The 21519-nt window shown below is 43.3% G+C and overlaps 1 protein-coding gene across 5 annotated transcripts in view; it reads right to left on the bottom strand.

Annotated features, from left to right (window-relative positions):
- Positions 1-279: 279 nt before the first annotated feature.
- The window catches only part of LOC128348808 (G-protein coupled receptor 35-like), a 31666-nt gene continuing 10426 nt past the window's right edge, over positions 280-21519 (bottom strand). For 2 of the 5 annotated variants that reach the window (XM_053304488.1, XM_053304491.1), the window contains exon 2: positions 280-3076. In XM_053304488.1, coding sequence (XP_053160463.1) covers positions 2149-3076 — 928 coding nt within the window. In that variant the 3' untranslated portion in view covers positions 280-2148. Of the gene's footprint in view, positions 3077-7891; positions 8294-9597; positions 9707-18884; positions 20794-21519 lie in introns of those variants that run through there. The other 3 variants (XM_053304489.1, XM_053304490.1, XM_053304487.1) reach the window with 3 other exon arrangements.

Below are 21519 nucleotides of genomic sequence, written 5' to 3'. Positions count from 1 at the left end.
TCGGGGGTCTCCCCAGTATGCCCTGCGCACTCATGCAGGGTATACTGGAGCTTCCGGGGGCTGCGCGGCCTCTGAGCTCTCCAGCCCCCACCGGATCCATCCTGGAGCCGGCCATCATGTGGGTGGCCGATCCAGCCACCCAGGGCTCCCTCCCCACTCAGCGCCCTAAACCAGGTCTCACGGATCATGAGACCTGGTCCTCTGTCTCATTCAAGATTAGGTCGAGTGGAAATGCTTCTAAGTGCAGTGGGGGGAAACACACAGAAGCTACAATTCTTTACATTCAAAAAAGAAAACTTTATTTTAAAATAGTTCAATTCAAAACAATCGTTCTTTGGGAAAATTTAGTACAAAACAGCAACCATATGAGCACAAGGAACAAATAAAATATGATAAAAATGCATCCAGTCTATCCTGCACTAATACTGGGCCCTCTGCATTACCAAGAATCCAATTGCAATCACTCCTTGTCAGCTTCTGCAGCAAGCCCGGCTTGTCCCTTGTCCCTCAGGTCCTGCTCTTCCTTCCCAGTTCTGGGGGTTCAATCCCAGACTATTCCTTCAGCTGTTTTAGGAGTGATCCAGTCCTTCAGAGAGTCCTCTCGGTGATTACTCATCTCTCTTTTAGGGATGTGCATGGAACTGGCTGGCTCGGTTTGGTTGAGTCCGGACCGGACTCTAACCTGACCGGGCCAGTTTGGTCCGGCACCCCCTCGAACCACCCCGGCTTGGTTCGGTCCGGGGGGGTTCGCGGACCTATTTGTGTGTATGTGTGTGTACACACACACACACACACACCCCTTTACTCCCCTTTGGGGAGTTGCTGGAGGGGGCGGGGGTGGTGGTGGTCCGTGGAGGTTCCCCCTCCCCCCACCAGCTTTTGATATGCCCCCCTCCGGCCGGTTCAGCCGCTCTTTGACCAGTTTTCAGCCTTCTCCAGCCTAGTGGCCATTTTGGAGAGCTGGAGGGGGGCATATCAAAGGCCGACCCCCCCACTGCCTCCAGCAACTCCCCAAAGGGGAGTAAAGTTTTTTTTTTTAAAATGAAAATAGGTCCACAAACCCCCCAAACATTTGGGGGTGTTCCATCTGGGGTCGGACCAAACAGGAGTTGGTTTGGTTCAGCCCCAAGCCATCAAGCCAGTTTGCACACCCCTACTCTCATTCCAGTATCAGCTCTGACTCTTTTTGACAGCAACTTGCAGTCCTTGAACTCCGTCACTTGATGCACACTGCATTTGACCAGGGCCGGATTCAGACATAAAAAGGAACTGGAGGCAGAATAACCAGAAGTCCACAAACATCAACATCCAAATGCGGGAACATGCAGTTTGGATCCTAACTCAACCCAAGGGTTCACTCACTCACCAAACTCCAATTTGAACCCTCAGTTTGATGTGAGGTTCACTGCCCTGGCCTCCAGTTTGTGGCTGCCTGCATTACACCCAAATTCAGTAATGGAGGCAGCCTTCCCTGGGACCAGAATTGAGGGAAAGAGGCTCCTCCTTCTCTCCGTTGTGATTGGCTGCCGCGGCTGACCATCAATCAAAGGCAGAAGCCCAGCAGCCACTTCCCATAAGGCCAGTGCTTATGTCTGAATTCCAGTAATGGATTATCCCTATACAGAAATCCCACTCATTGGCTGGCATCCAGACTAACGAAGCTAGTTCTGCTAAGACTGGAGTTCACGTTCTAGACTGCACAATACAATATTTGTAGTACTTTTATGCTAGTACCACCTAGTAGCATAGGTAGCTTAGTCTTATTGCTTTTATTTGTTTTCTTACAATAAACTCCTTTTGTTAATTAAAACTTCTCTCCCAGGCTGATTTTCTTGAGTTCATACAGTTGTACAAATTAAGGCTGATTGGAACTGTCTCCTCTTTTGAGCTAAATTCCCCACATTCGCCCTAATGGTGGGTGTTGACTTATAATCCCCGAGGCAGTTCCATCAACAACCGCACAGGGACTGCTTGCTGATGGAGGCCACACAACTTTCTAAGGCCTGAGGAGGGCTACTGAGGCAGTAAAGATGAGAAAGTATTGTTGCAGCACTTTTGGGGAAAGGAAACCATCAGTTGGGGGTGATTTTGTAGTTCTTAGCATTGTGAAGATTTTGGTGTGCAGCAGTTCTTAGGCTCATCCCTTTACTAGATGATTTCAGAGTTCAGAGTCCTGGTCCAATATTTGATCTCAGAAGCTTCCTGAAATTCCTTGTTTACAAGGTAATAGCAAATAGCATCAAAGCAGCAATTGGTGTTGGCAATAATTCCCGCAACTTGTAGAAAGTGGGCAATATTATGTATTGCAATGCAGCTGGCTTTCATGGAATCAGCTATAAACCGAACAAAGTGTGCAACATGGAGAGGCAAAAAGCAAATGATGAACACGGCCATATTTGCAAAAATGATGTTGATTGCTTTCTGGATGAGCTTCTTTTCATTTGGGTGTGTCTCTTTCTTCCTCATGAGTTTCTTTGTGCTTTGAATAGAACAGAAGCTCAAGATTGTTAAGGGTATAACAAACCCCCAAATGACTGATGCAAAGGCAGGCTTTGATGGCTCAATGGAACACTTTCTAAAGCAAACTATTGGCTGCATCCGTACTTCAGAGTATTTAGTTACACATACAATACTTATCATTATGACCCAGAGGACTCCACAGGCAACAGCTGACTTCAGAGGGGACCTCACGTGCTTTGCTTTGAGGGGATACTTGATGGCCATGTGTCGATCCACTGCTGTGATGGTAATAAGGAAGATGCTCATGTATCGGTTTATAAAGTATGCAGATTCCAAGAATAAACACACAGGTGTTTTCCAATTTTGCACCCTAAACATTATCTTGAAAGGCAAAGTTATGAGGAATAAGAAGTCTGCAATGGCTAAATTGGTCATGTATACTCTAGTTGCAGTCCATTTGCTCAGTTTGCAGCAGAATACCCACAAGGCCAAGATATTTAGAATGCTTCCAGTAATGAAAACTGGGATGTAAACAACCATTTGAATGAGAACTAGACTAGAATTGGAGTTGCATGCAGAAGTGCAGTTCATTTCTGTGTTCCTTACTTTGATGATGCTGTAAAAGAAATGTGATGTTATAATCACTCTAATATCATAATTAATGCTGTTAATGACTGTTTAACCTTTACGAGCACTTCAGAGTGTTAGAAGCATTATTTGTTTATTTAGCACATTTCTCTACTGCCCCATATAAAATTATCAGAGTGGTTTACAATTTAAACACAACAACAAAAGTAAAGATTAAACCAATATGAATATATTATACCAATTTAAACCAATTTAAAATATAGATAAAACCTCTAAAACTTAAAATGTAAAACTACAGATTAAAAGCCTGATTAGAAAAGTATGTCTTTAGATTTTTCTTTAAAACATCCAGAGAAGGGGAGACTAATTTTGTTAGGGAGTGTGTTCCCAAGTCCCAGGGCAACTCTAGAAAAGACCGGGTTTTGAGGCAGCGGGGTTAATGAAGAAGAAGGCGTTCTCTTAGATACTTGGACCCATGCTGTTGAGGGCTTTATAGGTAATAACTAGCACTTTGTATTTCACATAGAAACTCTTAATCCTTGCAACAACCCTGTAAAGGTCAGCATAATTATTCCCATGCAGCAGATGAGAAGGTGCAGACAGAGAGACAGTGGCTTACATACTACTTACTTACTTAGCTGCCTATCTAAGCACAAGTGAGCTTGTTGTTTTTGTGCCCCTTTAAACCCTGCTGGCATGGCTTGCAAAGGCTTGGGCTACTAAGGAGTACATCCCTACCCTCCTGCTGCTATGCCTATTATTCTCATTAAGAGATAGGGAGGCCAATGGAGACATTTTATTCATTTTTATTATTTATACTCTGCCTCCCCAAATAAAATTCTGCCTCTCCAAATAAAATTCAATGTTAGTTCTCAAATTCCTAACTAGAGAGCTGTGTGAGAGCAGGCTCTCCAAGGTCCAGGAAGCCGGAGGGAGCCCCTATTTGGGTCACAATATTGTGCGTTTGTATGACTGTGTTTGTGGGGAGGATATTTCTTTCCTACTGTATTAAATCAATTGAAATGCATATATATGCTGGGATACTAATTTAGTCCTATTTAGAGCAGACACACTACAATGGTGAACTTGTCAAATCTTCTCTTCCAGCTGGGAACCAGGCTACTAGATATCTAACCACTCTTCATTTTGCTAAATTTAGGTCAGCCTTTGCTAGGGCTACTATCTTTGGCTTTGCTTCAAAGGAGGTTCACTAAAGAACATCCTGTTTCGGGGTTATGTCCATGTGGAGAGGGTAGCCTGGAAACAGTCACTCATATTCTTCTATACTGCTCCCTTTATCGTGATTCTAGGAGTGAATTACTGTACCCATTACTAGAGCAATTCCCTGGAAGGCCTGATTCCTTCTATCTTAACTACTGCTTGGCTGATACTAACGATGAAGTCACCAAAGTGGTAGCCAAATTTATTTATGGGACGATGAGACAGACATCCCACCACAGTCTTTTATAGGTTTGATTTTATGGTAGTTTTAGTTTTATCTTTATATGTATTGTTATATTTACTCTGTTTATTGTAACTGAATGGTTGTGTTATCGTCACTTTTTTTTCTGTTTAGCCTATGGCTGCATTAAAAGAACAAACAAACTTGTCAAATCAGGATGCCAGCCATTATCTAGATGAGTTAACATCACAGTGACAGTGATAATTTATTTTACTTAGCCCTTGACATTTTTGGATGACAATTTATAGTTGCTTTATTACAGATACACTTGCAGGGTATTCAGGGAGTGAATGGCCTTCCCAGCTTTCTCCCCCAATGACTGGCCCTTCAATGCATGAAATGACTGTCTAAATAAAGTTGAACTTTTAAACAGCCCTGAAAATGGCAGCGTGGAATGTTGCAGGAGCTAGGAGCAGCTGTGTGGAAAATTAAGTTCGAGTTAGAGGCTACATGCATCCCAGGCTACATGCCTGGGGGTTGCTTTTGGGAGTGCCACCTCCCCACCACCCCGGAACACACCCACTATTCCACACCTGGGTGCACCTCTGCTGTCCTCTTTCCTGTGGCGTGCAGTCCATTTCCAGTCATTAGCTAAGGATAGCATGCTGGTTTTTGCTTACATTCATTACATTTCCTGACATTCACCTTTTTGACACTCCTATTTTTTTAAAAAAAACCATTTACCTCATATGCACACATTTGTATTTGCATGGGCCCGAAGACCCACCAGTCATAACGTTTGTGGTGTGGGTGGTTTCTTGAGGAGTGGATTGGAGGTTGCTTGACTTCTGGATCCTTCCCTAGGTCTGAATACCTTGTATTCCTCCCCCACTTAAATATATATATATATATATATATATATATATATATATATATATATATATTTCTATAGAGCATTTGCACGAATGCAAGCCAGAAAACACACTTCAGTTGCTGGGCATTCCTCCTGTAGCCATAATATTTCTGGGTCATTTTCTTGTGGTACAGGTCAGCATTTTGATAGTGGTTTGGCTTTGGGCAAGTGGTAATCTACAGTAGGTACTTCAGTGGGTTTCTGTTCTGCTTTTGCTTGGTTATTAAACTATTTACACACAGTCTACCAGATGTTATTGACTGGATTTGGTACTTTGATTATCAGGCCCTTTCCAAGGGTCTAGGATAATTAAAGAAAAATTAAAGATAGCCTCGTAGTATTCGTGCTGTCCAGAGTAGTTTGGCCTTCTGTAGCTGATGTGTTGTAATTTTATCGATACGCAAGGTGTCAAGATGACACTCTATGGATGTGAAAGCTGGACTTTGAAGACACAAGATAGAAAAAGCATTGACGCTTTTGAACTTTGGTGCTGGAGAAGACTTTTGAGGATACCACGGATAGCCAGGAAAACAAACAAATGGATCATAGAACAGATCGATCCAGAATTTTAACTCAAGGAACAAATGACCAGGCTCAAACTATCATACTCTGAACACATGTGAAAACCCAGATCCCTTGAGAAGTCCATAATGCTGGGAAAAGTTGAAGGAAAGAGAAGCAGAGGATGACCAGTAGCAAGGTGGATGGACTCGATTAAAATAGCAATGAATGCACCACTGAGGGACCTTAAACGCCAAGTTGAAGACAGATCATCCTGGAGAGAATCTATCCAAAAAGGCTCTCACCCTGGTAGCCACCCACCTCACCTCATTTGCCAGGGGTACTTGGAGCAGGACCTCTGAAGAAGAAGATCTTAAGGTCTGAATCAGAACATACGGGGCAAGGCGCTCTCCCAGGTAACCTGGTCCCAAGCCGTGTATGGCTTTAATGGTTAAAACCAGCCCTTTGAATTGGGCCCGGATACAGACTGAGAGCCAGTGCAGCTGATGAAGCACTGGCGTGATATGATCAAAACACCCAGTCCCAATTAATAATATTGCAGCCCTGTTTTGTACCAACTGCAGTTTCTAGTCCATTTTCAAAGGCAGCGCCATGTACAACGCATTGCAGTAATCTAAACTCCATGTAATCCCCAAGTACCACACACACACACACACACACACACACACACACACACAATGGGGGATGGGTGGAAATGAAGGGGTGATATGTAGACAATGGGAGGGGAAATGGGAGATGTCCAGTTCATATGTGACATGCTGCCAAGCATTTGCTAGTGCAAAGTGATGTTTATTGCTATTTAATTGTAAAGTGAAACTTATGTGCTTTCCTGGTATGGCAAGATGTGGCACCAGGGGTAGGGGGTGTGCACCAAATATCTGTTGGAGATGAACTTCCAGTGCATCGACCTTTTGCACCAACTGTCCTAATGACCACTAGGGGCATTGGGAGTAGAGACAGTGAGTGAGGGTCTCCCTGTCTGTCCCTACTCTATGACCCCTGAACTGACTCTGCAGCACTTCCTGTGCTGAGTCACAATCCTTCCTTTCCTCCTAGAGAGCAGATGGAAACATCTCTCTCTCTCTCTCTCTCCTTACCTATCCACTATGTAGTCCTTTAGATTAGAGATAGGTCTTTCCTATCTAAGTGTATTTAACCAATACATATTTAGTGTTTAGTCATACAAGGATCTCCATGTGTTTTCTCTAAACAGCTGCAATATCCAAACCATCCTCTGCTACCTACTCTGTAACTGGAGTGTGTGCTCATTCCTTAGTACTCTGCTGTTTTACCTATTGTGGGTAAAAATCAACAACCTCTAACAATCTCCTGGTATGCAAACTGGTTCGGTAGAACTGGCTGGCAGTTCAGTTCTGCAATCTGCACTCAAACCGGATCAAACCAGTTCAGCCTGGTTCTGCATGCTTGCAAAGGGGAGTCCGGTAAGCTCCCCAAGCTCCCCCTTCAGACATCCCTGCTTGCAGTTAACTGTATGAATATTGCCTACCTTGTTCAAGATCTTGACTGCAGCCATGCCACTAGCATAGTATATAAATTGTGCTCAAGGCTGCAGAATTCCTGGGTAAGCAGTATGTCACAAATCCAGTAACAATTATCCTTGCAGGAGATTAAAGTTCAGACTAAAAAAGGAGGAATGTAACAAGCATGCAACTCAGCCACAACTCAGACATGCAAAGTATTTGTTTCCACATCTCACAACTGCACATTTTAAACAGCTGCCAGATTAGACGCAAAGCCAGAGTTTACACGCCAGTGGATCTACAAAGCCTGGGGACAGCCTTTTGGGCAGGCTACTATCTACCACTGTATAAACTAACAGAGGCTTTGTTTCTAATCTGGCCGCTGTAGAAGAAACAGGCAGATGAGCCCTGGAAGCAAAGACTTGAATAGGCTTCACAAGATCGGAGGCAGCACAGACAAGCCATCAGAAGACCGCATGGCAATGGCTTGCATAGAGGTTGCAACTTTTACGAAGAAGAACTTACTGTTCAGAGAGTTCAAAGCAGGCAGCTGGCCTGGCTGCCTTCTCGAGCACCTTGCAGAGTGACTTCCCCTTGCAATGTTTTCTCTTTCGTATGATGAACTTGGCTGCTCTTCCTTAACTGGAAACGCAGGCCTTGTCCTCGTGACTTTTTCTTTTCGTGCTGACCTAGCCTTGTGCTATGTTTTTTCTGGATTAATACATATTATGTATTAGTATCATTATCTTTAAGAAGTGTCCGTGTTCGTTGCAGGAAAGTCTGGGGGCATTTCACAGAAATGTTAAGGATCTAGTATAGAAGGAAACCCACATGCTCTCCTAGTCATTAATAACTCAGATTTTCTGCTGAGGACAGCGTAGTGTTTGTGGAAAAAACCAGCATCCATTTTAGAAGAAACAGTGCTGAAGAAGAAGCCCCTCAGGGGAGGCAGCCCTTCCTTTATTTAACTCCATCTCTTAACATGTTAAATCTTTAACCCTTTAAATACTATACATAATTATGGCTGCTAATTTAAGCTAATTTAAAATATGGCTGCTTAAGCATGCTAATTTAATATGATTTTAACATAACATGTAAGTTGATCTCAGGAGCTGGCTTTTGAGAGCATCAGGTGCCAGATATTTTTACTCAAGTCTGTTATCTGTTAGAAAATGTTTGGCCAATTCTTACAAACACATTTATCCTGTGGTAAATTCAACCACTACATGAAAGCTGGTTCTGTATCAAAGCTATCATTGAGAGGGCAGTCTGCTAACTGAACAGACCCCTTTTAAAATGGTGGTTCTCTTATATTTAGCAGGGGGAAAGCAACTGGCCCGATCCAGCCCCAGCACAGCATCCCTCCAGTGGCTGTTGCTGGTATCTACCTTTTGTTTCTTTTTAGATTGTGAGCCCTTTGGAGACAGGGGACCATTTTATTTGTATATTATTTACTTTTCTGTGTAAACCATTTTGTGAACTCTGGTTGAAGGGTGGTATATAAATATTTGTTGTCATTGTCATCATAGTAGTAGTAATAGTCGCCTTATTTTCCTTCTTCAGTACAGATGGTCACTTCTGAAGAGTGTCAGGGCGCTTTCCAGACTAGACCCTACAATGGGGTCACGACGTATGTCGGAAGTGTGCTTCCACACTTCCTGCATTGTGACACCACAGTCCCTACGCGGACAGCAGGGTACTGTTCACATTTCCAATGCCTTGTTTTGAATTTAATCACTGCGATATAGTGCTAGGACATCATACATTTGGCGTTAAAAAGTTGCTGTTTTTTCGGGTTGTTAGTTGCTGCGAGACTGCTCCCCCTGCTGTTTACTTTTTGAATGTGACTTGCCCGAACAGAGGCATTTTGCTGCTGATGAGCAGCTAGTCTAGAAAGTGCCCAGGACAAAATATTTTCTCCATCTTATCATAGCACTAGTCCTGACCCAGTACTAATAACTTGATAACCTGACAGACATAGGGGGTGGGTAGTCTGTTCATTTCTATTTTTGATTCAGTGGTGACTGCAGCCCTCTTCAGATATTTAAAGCTCTGCCCCATCACAGACCTCCTCAGAATCTTCACCTATTCCCCATTCTAACAGTGTTTATCTGAAGAGGCACATGCTGTAACCGTGAACAGTTTCACCTTTTCTTATGGCCACAAATCCCAACACAAGGTCTAAGCTAGCATGTGGTGAAACTGAACAAGAATGAAGCTGTAAACATTACCTTTATCTATGTCCTTTCCTCACAACCATAGATCACTTCTTAAAAATCTTCCTTCCAATATTAAAAAAAAGGCATTTCACCTGCTCAGGCCATGGACAGGGACCCAAGGATTTACTATTTTGCACCGTCCAAAGTGAGCATGAGAAAATAGTGCAGGCTCCTGGATGTTTATAGCATTCTTCTCTGTCACAGGTTTGCTTTCCTTCCTGTTTAGTACCGGCTTTTTTTCTTCTGAACCATGCCCTTCTGGGGTGATAGCTCTCAGGTCTTTTTGTGTTGAAACAGAGAAGAAGGCAACCCTTGACACCAGCAGCAGACCACAGGAAAGGAACTATCTTAAAATGCAGATTCATATTTATGTCACATGGACTGACTTGACAAGATTATGATTAAGAACAACATGACTTGGACTCTTTCTTAGATCTCTTCCTGATTCAAAAGTGGGGCACTTATGAACATGTCCTGAGGGACTTTCCATGAGTTGCACAAAAGGCTGCGGCAGACTGAGAGACAAGGGCTTCCACAAAAAGCTCAAGACTATCGTCCTTCGCATGGGCGTATCTATGGGGGGGCAGGGGGGGCACATGCGCCACTCTGCTTGATCACGTGGGAGGCGCCAAAAAGAGCCCCTGTCTTTCCTTAAAAAAATATTTTTTGTTTGATTTTTTTTTTTTGCACAGCAGGCAGTGGGATGCATTGGGCAGTCCCCCTCCCCTCCCCCTCCCCGGGTCTGGTGCCCCCCATTGCTCAATCTTGGTGCCGCCGCGGCGCGGGCGCCTAAAGTGCAGTGACTTGAGTACCTGCCTGCTTGCTGCCGCTTTGGCGAATCGGCGTCGTGGGTGGGACTGGGACCGTCATCATTAATCATCCTCAGTCCGCTGACGTGGCGTCCCCGCCCTGTGGCGCCCCCCCCCCCACCAGTCGCGCATGCGTGTCTGGCCTCACGCAGCGACCACGAGGCAGGAGACCGCAGCGCTTTGTGCAGCAGCAGCACAGGCGTGGAGGTGGAAGAGGATTCGACGGCCTGCCTGCCTTGCCTTCAATCATCACCTCACAAGCAACGCAATCAAGCCAGCGTCGTTACAGACAACGGTGTGTGTGTGATGACGATGATCTTTCTTATTATTTTGCTGATTTTGCTCAACAATGCTCTGAGCTCTCTCAAAGCAGAGAGTGGGCGCCGGCGTCGAAGGTCCCCCAGCGCAGCGTGCCTTCCTCAGTGGCTTCCTTGTGCTGTGTCTCGGGTGTGGGGTCCTTCAAAGTGGACCGCACCTTTGTTTTAACAGCAGCGGGAGTCCGGGAGGGACTGAGAAAGCCGAGGGTGAGGGGATTGTGCCGAGGGTGAGGGGATTGTGGCTGGGGGGGAGGGTAGAAGCAGGTTTCCTTCTCGATTTTGTCAAAGCGTTGTTTTCTTGCTGCCACTGGAAGGGAAAGCGGGATCAACTCGAGTTCAGCTTCGCCAGCGCCGGGGTAGCGGGTAGGGAGGAGCTCTTCCAGTGAGGCGCAGTTCCACAGTCATACTCTGATTTGCCCCGTAGCCTCCCTCCTCCCCCACGTCCCATGTCCTGAAGGCTGCAGATGTTCTTGATGCAGCAGATGAGGGGGGGATGAACAACGTCCCATCAGCGAGCGAATCTACATCAGGAGCAAAAGTTACTCCTCTTTTGGAGGAAGTCTTTTGTCCCCTTCTCACCAGCAGATTTTTCCTTGACTGGAGCTCTGTGCCTGGCTAGTGATTTTTGTGATTTTCTGTGTCTCTGATTTTTAAGGCAAAAATGTTTTGTATGCACAGATATATTTGCTTAATGAGTTTCTTGTAGTACACAAGGATCAAACTAAATTATGCATATTAGAAAGAAATATGAAACATGAGGAGATCATTTATTATTTTAGAAAAATGCAGTGGGGTATCACTATGGGAACAAGTATTTTCAGTTTAAATTGATGAACTGCCCATGGGAAGAAATCAAAACTCAAGACTGGGTATGACATGAAACTGGAGGAAGTCAGCTGTTGAATCTATAGGGCAAACAAAAACTGCAACCTGCTTCTTAAAAGATTAATTTATTAACCTTAGAATTATTATTATGACTGTAAAAGATTAAAAGGTCATAATGAATTGGCATGCAGAACCACAACTATTCCGCATTATACACTCAGAACCTTGCATTCTTGCTGGGTGCAAAATAATATATTTTGCAACAGTTTTATATATGATTGAAGGAAGATGTTGCCATATACTTGCCTTTTATTCGGTCTGCCTCTTTTAAATTTAGCTAATAATATATTATACACTGAGTCAATAATACATTGATGATAATGTGTGCAGTTATTTGCTGTTATCCCCTGCTAACTGGGCAAAGAGTCACCTTTTACCATGGTGATTCTCTTTATTTAGCAGGGGGAGAGTAACTGTGATGGATTACTAGATAGATGCAGATTCATGGATAGTAATAATGATGCTTTTAATTGCTGTCAGAATTGTTTGTGATGGTAGTGTCTCGTGGTTAAACAAGGTTTACTAGTTTATGGTTGATAGAGTAATGTGTATTAGGTGATTTTCTTTTTCTGTTGAAGTAACTTTGGAGATTATGTATTTTTAAATGCAGTGATTGTAATATACAGACATATAGATAGGAGTAGCCCTCTAAAACATTCTCACTATGTTGTAACTCACCCTAAGAATTGTGATGGCATTGGGTATAATTTCTAGGTCATCCTCCTTTGCCTGAGTGCAGGTACAGAGAATCAGGCTTATCAACAGAAAAATAGGACCTGTTCCTCTTGCCCAACTAAGCCACAAATGAATGTTCTGTTTCTTACTCTAACAGTAAGAAACAGTAAGAAACAAAACATTGTAAATTAACAGGGTTTGAATTTTTCTGCAACAGTGAGCATGGCCACTGTCCTCCTGCTGTATTAATAAAAGAACAGCCATGCTGTTCTGCACTGTGTGAAAAGTTAAAGTACAAGGGCACTGGGAGCAGTTTAGCAACATTTTCCACCCAGAAGCACTCTCAGATAATAATGGTATTATGCTTAGCCTGCGCCACAAAGGTATGTATATTCTATATTCTGCAGTTTGATTTACATTTGTAAATTTGAAGGGAAATGATTGCTTGCTTAGCTACTGTGCTGTCTATTTGGAAAAGGAATAAGAATAAAGAAATGTTGTTATATTTATTGGTATTAAACACTTAGAGGAGTTGCCTTTTCTTCCTACAAACATCAGTATATTACAGGTCGTTTTAGGGATTTAAGCCATACCACCATTTTGAAACTTTTCCACCTTGTCATGCTGCTGTTCAGTTCAGAAGCATTTATATTAATGTGTTTATATTCAGACTGTCTAAACCAGTGATTCTCAAACTTGGGTCCTCAGGTGTTATTGGACTTCAACTCCCATAATCCCCAGCCTCAGTGGCCTTTGGTTGGGGATTATGGGAGTTGAAGTCCAATAACACCTGAGGACTGGCAAATTCATGGAGAGCAGGTCTATCAATGGCTACTAGTCTGGTGGCTGTGGGCCACCTCCAGCCTCAGAGGCCAGAGGCCCCTAAATCCCAGTTGCAGCAGGGCTGTTCTTATGTTCTAGTAGCAGCAACAATATGTGCTGCAAAGCAGTCTTTCTGCTTTTTTGGTCATTGAGGAGGGATTGGCAATATTAAATTCACTGAACCTACTTGGAAAGCTCATAAATGAGTTCAATTTCTGAGCCCCAGCTAATTAAACCATATGTACTTATGGGATCAGTATCAATATGTGCTGCATAGCAGTCTTTCTGCTTTTTTGGTCTGCACAGCAGGGAGGGGGGGAGACACAGGACACCAAATCAATAATAAATAAATTCTGATGTTTGGGACACAAGCCTAATTCACAAGGTTGTTGTGAGGAAAGACGTAAGTATGTAGTGCACCACACTGGCTTACTTGGAGGGAGAGCGGGATATAAACTGTAAAAATAAATAAATTGAAATACAAAAAATAAATACTATTTTCTCTCAAAAAACAACAGCAACTCTGCCGACTTGGATATTTGTTGGATTTTTGGATATTTTTTGGATATTTGTCACATTTTTGGTTATTTGTTGCATTTTTGGTTATTTATTGCATTTTTGGTTATTTATCGCATTTTGAAATTTTTGGTGATTTTTGTGATTTTTAATATTTTTAAAATAAAAGTTTTCTGAAACATGTGTGTCAGTCAGATGTATGTATGCTGGTGGGGGGGGCGCAATTTCAGTGCTTGCCCCGGGCGCCGTTTCCCCTAGTTACGCCACTGGTCCTTCGTGAGCCTTTGGATCACAAGCAAACAGGAGCTTGATGGAAGTACCATCAAAAGCTTGATGGGACTGCCGTCACCCCACACAGGATTACGGGTTGAGCGTGGCAGTTTGCAGGTGTTGCTTACACACTGGTAAGCACCTGCTTATTAGTCCTTAAAGGTGTCTCTTGCCCCTGCCCCCAGCGCTGCTGCTGCTCTCCTCCCACCTCCGGCATTTTCAAAAGCCAGAGGCAAGGGAGTAGAAAGAGAGAAGCAGCAGCAGCAGCGGCTGTTGTGTCACTGCTGCATATGGTTGGGAGGGGGCGCCTAGTGTTTGTGCCCACATCCCCCTGAGTGCTGCTGGCCAGGAGTACCAGATGTTCAGCATCACGGGTGGTGCCAGTGGGTGTGTCATGGCACAGCACTAGCAGCATTCTGTGACATGGCAGAGCTTTGGAAATAGTGAGGGAGGGTAGGGTTGAGCAAAACATTGTGGGCAGGTGACCAACAGCATGCATCAACCATGGTTCAATCACTCATCCACCTCCACTTCCAGCTCGGGGTGGCCCAGCAGGGGGAGGTTGACCTTGAGGAAGACCAACTGCTTCTCCAAGCCAGGGTCCAGCCAGGAGCGATGGGGTGTCAACACGTCGCAGCCATGTGAAAACAGCTGCTCACTCTGGACATGGGTTGATGAGCAGAAGAGGAGGCATACTGCAACTGCCGCCAGGTCCGGCCAGACTTGGCAGCGTGTTGCCCAGAACTGCATCTGATCCATTTTGGGGTCTTCCTCCACCAGCTCCTGCAGACACTGGTCAACACACTGCTCAGCACTCGTGCAGGGCCTGGTTGGTTGAGCCTCCCGTACCCTGGGCAAGGTGCCAAGGCACACCTGCTTGAACCACTGGGTGGAATGAGCAGGAGGAACTGCCTGCTGCGTTGGTCCTGCTGCCTGGGATGCCACACTGCTAGGCTGGGAAGGGGCGGGGAGAGGAGGGCCAACCCTCACTGCTGCTGGTGTGGATTACACACTCACAGGGGGTGTACCAGCACCCTACTCCTGGTCTTTGAGCCCCCCTAACCTCATCCTCTCTAACTCTCTTAACCAGGAGTCCCTTCTCCCGGGCAAGTTGCCAGCATGAACAACATTGCCCATAATAGTTGGGTCACAAAGACAAAAAAGGACATACTCCTCTTTGTCACCCAACTTACCAACTAGCCACTCGACAACTTCAGACCTCAGCCGGCCTGCCAGTGCTCAGCCGTCCTGAGTGGTGAGTGAGGCTTGGAGTTCACCCATGAGCTTCTCCAGAAGTGCAGTGGGCAGGGCCTGGCTCAGAGGAGTGGCATTGGCAGAGAAGCTCTTTGTGGCAAACAGGAAGGGTTCAAGTGCCAACATGAGCTTCCACTCCGAGTTAGAGAGGTTGCACACACCCAAGCCCTCGCTCCTCGCCAGGTCATTAAGGGCCACCTCCTGCTCCAGCAGGTGCTGGAGGAAGGGGAGGGTGGAATTCCACCAGTTCTCTACATCCCTAGGGATGAAATGGTGAGGAGCCCTCACTCATGCTTCCGCTCACAGAGCATGTGCCTGGACCTCTCACTCTGGTGGGTTGCAATCTTGCGGGACGTCTCCACAAGCGCAGCTGAGGCAGCAGCAGGACCTGCTGGCAGGCGGCCCTGTTCCTTAGCTGCCTTGGCCTCCTTGAGGCTAAGGGAATCCTTCACAGCTAGTGAAGTGTGTGTTGGCCATACACTGGATGTTCACACACTCCATGAGCTCTACTGCCTTAGTGGCATTGGAGGCATTGTCCGTGACAATGAACCCCCGGCTGAGGTTTGGCAATCTGGCTAGCTATTCCTCAGCCTGCTGGTCGATGATGGCTTTTCTTATTCCACTGTACCCCTGAACCCCAAATAAAACCTTTCTTTGTTTTGAACTTCAACCCCTCTGTCAATTCATTTCCCTGGGACCAGAACTTTGCACAAAAATTATCCTGACGTGGGACTGCTCCACTCCAGCTCTCTGATTCTCTCAAATGCCCAAACGCATTTAGAGATGTTTGCTAATCACCCTGGAGCAGTTCTGTTAACAGAGGTAAGATGTCAGAACCTGGATGAACCTAGGAACCCTGGTTTAAGACTTCTCCTAGTCTTACACACCTTCCTTTCTTAGTCAGTATGCTACCAGGAGCTTTGGGTACCAGCTTATACTGGTGACTTCAATCAACCAATGCTTCAGTTACCAATTTATACCAGCAGGCCAAGAAAACACCCCTTCATACCAATTTATATCTGCAAGCTTAATAAACTAATCACTCCAGATACCAATTTATACCAGCAGGCCATCTAAACACCCTCAAGTACCGTTTAAATTTGACAGGAGCAACAGATCCAGGGTGTTAATATCGGTGATCTAGAACATAAAATAAAAATGTATGCAGATGATGTACTCCTTACTGTAACACAGTTAGAAGATTCTCTTGACACACTGTTGACACAGATACATCAGTACAGTCTGGTTTCCGGTTACAAGATTAACAGGGATAAAACAAAGATTTTTACTTGGAACCTTACGGAAGAGGAAATGGAAAATTTCACTAAAGTTTTAGGAGTACAAACAAAGAAGAAGCCAATAAAATACCTGGAAATAAATCTTACTAAGAATAATAAAGACCTGTTTAAAAATAATTATATGGAAATCTATCGCGGCTGATCTGGACAGATGGAAAAAGCTGACTCTCTCTTGGCTCGGGTGGATTTCGGCGATAAAAATGAATGTACTGCCCAAGATGAATTTTCTTTTTCAAATGATCCCTATAAAGATAGAAGATAGGATACCGAATAAATGGCAGAGTCAGCTTAATTCATTTATCTGGAACTATAAAAAACCCAGAATACGATTTAAGGTTATGCAAGTTGTAAAGGAAAGAGGTGGACTAGGTGTTCCAAACTTGAAACTCTATTATCATGCCAGTTGTTTGACTTGGATTTCAGAATGGATTATATCCCCCTATGGTTATCTTACTGGAATGGAAAGCTCTGGTCTTTCTAGAGGACTGCATAACTATTTGTGGATTACAAGCTCAAGAAAAAACTCGGAGATACAATATCATGCCATTAGGCAAAGTCTTTTATACGTCTGGGATAAATATAAAAAATAAGTCCAAGGTCATCACCTTTGACCTCAATCTTGAATATGTATTTCTATGAAGAGGAATCTTTGTACAAGTATAAATCTTTGAGAGAGCACTCACATACTCTGCACAGTCTAATCCAAAGCCTTGCCCAAAGTAAATCTTCTGAACAACCACCACTTTTTTCATCTTGGTTTCAACATGCCCAGATCAGTTCGATAGTACGGAAGGAGTTGCAGATACAGGGTGGTAAGCTCAGAGAATTAACTGACTATGAGGATCTCATTACTCGAAATATGGATCATCTGTTAGGTAGAATATACAAATTGTTACTGAGATATGATACAGAGACTGAGCAGATTAAAGAATACATGATAAAATGGATGCAGAATTTTAACAGGTCGATCGACATGTCTGATTGGGAATATCAGTGGAAGAAGAACATTAAATTTACCCTGAGTAACAACTTAAGAGAAAACTGGTATAAGATGTTTTTTTAGATGGTATATAACTCCTTTGACAATTAACAAAATAGATAACTCTATCTCGAAGAATTGCTGGAAATGTAACCAGCATCCTGGTTCATTTTATCATATGTGGTGGAGCTGTGACAAAGCTCAACTGTTCTGGAAGCAAATTCATAAGAAAATCGAACAAATCTTAGAGGTTAAGCTTCCTTTTCTCCCAGAAATATTTCTTCTCAGTATGACCAAATCTTACATTTCTTCTAAACTTAATGAGTTATTCCTATATATGATTACCGCAGCAAGGATTATATTTGCCACAAACTGGCGAGTACCTGCGATTCCCTCTCTAAACGACTGGTTTTTGAAGCTATGGGATTATGCATCAATTTCGAAAATCTCAGTTTACAAGAAGGGTCTCTCTTCTGAGTCATTTATGTCTGTTTGGGAGCCTTTTATAAATTACAACATCCAACAAGGTCTCCATTTGTTCCCAATGTCGGGATTTGATTTATGATCTTCTGTTATGATCTACACAAGGTAAACACGGCATAAAATACTGCAGAAAGGGGTGTTTTGCCGTTTGTTAACTTGGCTTTTTTATAGAAATGACTCTTTTTCTACTCAATAGAACTGGTTGCTGTTGTTTCTTTACCATTCTTATCTGTAATTATGGAATGTTAGGTTGCTTTTTTTATTCAGTTTTATGTTCTTTTGTGTATACAAGGTAAAAATGGCATAAAACATTGCAGAAAAGGATGTTATTCCGTTCGTTAACTTGGCATTTTTATAGAAATGATTCTTTTTTACTCAATAGAACTGGCTTTTTATCATAACTGTAATTATGAAATGTTAGGTTGTTTGTTTAGTTATCAAACTATGGGCTGTGAAAAGTGTGGGAAGAGGTTGCTGGTTTTTTCCCTTTTTAAAAAATTTGTATTACTTGATATTTCCGAATACTATTGTTGTATCTCTCCTTTATCTACTTTTTATTTTGAAAATTAAAATTCTATTAAAAATAAATAAAACAAACACCCTCAAGTACCAGTTTATGTCTGCAAGTTTAATTCCCCAATCTGCCTGAGAACCCCTATACTTTGATTCAATAGGGCCCAACCGGTGTCTCAGTGGACCAGTACACCACTAATGTATCATTATACTATTGACTGACAACTGAGTGGGGTTCACCCAGTGGATGTGTGAGGAGACACAAGGAATTAAAATCGAGATGTACCGGTATTTTAGAATCTTACTTAAGGAGAATTGGAAAGGCACAACAGGTATCAGGCCCTGGCAAGCAACGCTGATTTACCTAACTATAATTCTAATACAAGCAGGTTACCTAGCCCAAGGGCTGGGGGGAGGACAAAAGGGGGGGAGGGGAGCAGGTAAAGTTCATTATCAAAGGTTGAGAGAAACCAATTGATTAGCCAGATCAAGGTTTGTTTATTTAACATATTTTTATACCGCCCAAAACTCACGTCTCTGGGCAGTTTACAGCAAGCAAAAAACCAGAAAAAGTTAAATCATTAGTTAAAATAAAGGACAACAGAAAATTTAAAACATTAGTTAAAACAAAATAAATGATACAGTAAAAGTTAAAACATTACAATAATTTAAATTTTAAAACCACGTTTTAAAACCATGTTAAAACAACATTTAATTAAAAGCCTGGGTGAATCGATGCATCTTTAAAGACTTTTAAAAAGTTGTCAGAGAGTGGGAGCAGTGTTCCCTCTAAGGTGTGCACATGTGCGTGCACTCACAAGTTTTTTTAATGTCCACTCAGTTAATTTTAGATCCTGCTCAGTTTGAATCAGGAAGGCTCCATTCTGAGCACATGTGCGCACATACTGCCCTGATTCTGCCACTCAGAACAAAATTCATTCCGCACACAGATGAAAAAAATGAGAGAGAACACTGATGGGGAGGCTCTTATTTCAGCAGGTAGCGCATTCCAAAGCTCTGAGGCAGCAGCGGAAAAGGCCTGTCCCTGAGTAGCCACCAGACAAGCAACTGCAGACCGATCTCTCCTGATGATCTTAATGGGCGGTGGGGTTCATAACGAGGAAGACATTCTCTTAAATACTCAGTATTTATCCAATCTCAACAAAACTTTTTACACATCCACTAGAGGACAAGGGACACCACTCCTCCAGATTTGGTGCACATTTGGTGCAAAATGACTGAAATACAGCAGTTTTAACATTTAACTCCTAAAAAGAGGGTTCCAAGTGTTGATGGTATTTTTTTCAGCACAGATAAGGTATATTTTTAAATGTTTGATGTCCCTTAAGGCAAAATATGATCTCAGCTACATCCATGAAACTCTGCACAACCCAAACTGTCATTTTAGCTTTGAGGCTGGCTGTGCATCTCGAGTTAAGTTGGACCCAGATTAAAGCTGTGAATCTTGCATTAAGGTGGACCTAGCTTGCATCAACGGAAAGGAAGTCGAGAGAGATGCAGCTTGCTGGAATTCCTTGGCAACCAAGTAATAGCAAACAGCATCCAAGCAGCAATTTAGATTAACTATGCATGAAGATATATGTATGGCCTTGCCGATGGCATGGTGCAGCCAGCATTCAGCTCCAGCTGTTTGCACTGCGTATCCAGCCAGCAGGGTGAGGTTGTAAGGTGCAAAGCATATGATGAATGTGCCCATGTTGACTGAGACGACACGGATTGCTTTCTGGGTGATTTTTTCTTCCTGTGAACCAGGATTGTCTTTCCTTTTGAGGCATCTGATTACTTGTGTGGAGCAGAATGTCAAAATTAACAGGGGTATGAAAAAAAGAATGAGATTTCGGATCAGGACATCCTGCAATTTTATAACAGTAGTTTGGAAAAAGCAATGCTCTTCTTTTTCTTTTTCTGAATAGGTAACTGCATATCTGATTGCAATAAGGAAACAGCAGAGCCAAAGAAACACACAGACAATGGCTGCCTTCCGTGGAGACCTTAGCACTTTGGCTTTCAGAGGATGCTTGATTGCAATGTACCGGTCCAGGGCTATGATGGTGATAATAAAGATGCTCATTGGCATGTTGAAGCAATAGATTGTAACTATAACTAAACAAAAGGCATCTCCAGCCCGGTGGTGATAATGAAAGTACATTATGAATGGTAAGGTAAAGACCACAGTGTAGTCTGCCACGGCTAAGCAGATCATGTAAACTCTGGACTCAGTCCATTTGCCCAGTCTGAAGAAGAACACCCACAAGGCAAGTGTGTTGAACAGGCCTCCAAAAAATATGACTGGGCTGTAAAGAATGAATTCAAAAATGATTATGCTGTCATCCCTCTTGATATTTTCACTGCAGTTCACCATGATGCTGTGAAGTTGATGTAAAGACAATATTGAATTAAATTATTAAATAGGACACCTTCAAAATCTGTCTATGATTATTTGTTCTAATAGTAGCAGCTGGTTGTGCTTCTTCACTTCCAAATTCCTCTGCCCTAGTAATACAGTGCTAGATTGAACCGTGTATCATTACCATCGAAAATGTATGGGTTACATGGATTCAGTATCAATGTGCTGGAGAGAACCCCAAAGAGCTTAATAGAGTCCTGGCCTGACCCCCTTTGATATGTCTACACAGTCTGTATCAACTGCCCAGAGACACGTGTGTGGGGTGGAATAAAAGTGTAATAAATACATAAATAATAGGTGTGGAGCATCTCTCATCTCCCCATCCAGCCTTCCTCACTGTTTGGTGCAGTTACTCAAAATCTGGTCTCATGTTAGCAAGCATGATTTGTCCCCTGCATATGAATGCATATGAACTGGTTGCATATGAATGGGAGACTATATGTGTGAGATATTCCCTGTAAGCGATGGAGCCACTCTGGGAAGAGTGCCTGCATGCTTGCATGCAGAAGGTTCCACGTTCCCTCCCTGGCATGTCCAAGATAGGGCTGAGAGAGATTCCTGCCTGCAACCTTGGAGAAGCCGCAGCCAGTCTGTGTAGATGGTGGACCAATGGTCTGACTCAGTATATGGCAGCTTCCTATGTTTTTAAGAGAAGAATTGGATGGGGAAATGGGAAGCACACACA

This window comes from Hemicordylus capensis, chromosome 3, assembly GCF_027244095.1.
Source record: "Hemicordylus capensis ecotype Gifberg chromosome 3, rHemCap1.1.pri, whole genome shotgun sequence".
Taxonomy (NCBI): Eukaryota; Metazoa; Chordata; class Lepidosauria; order Squamata; family Cordylidae; genus Hemicordylus; species Hemicordylus capensis.
The sequence above is the reverse complement of the archived record's forward strand: the minus strand, read 5'-3'. Positions and strand labels throughout refer to the sequence as shown.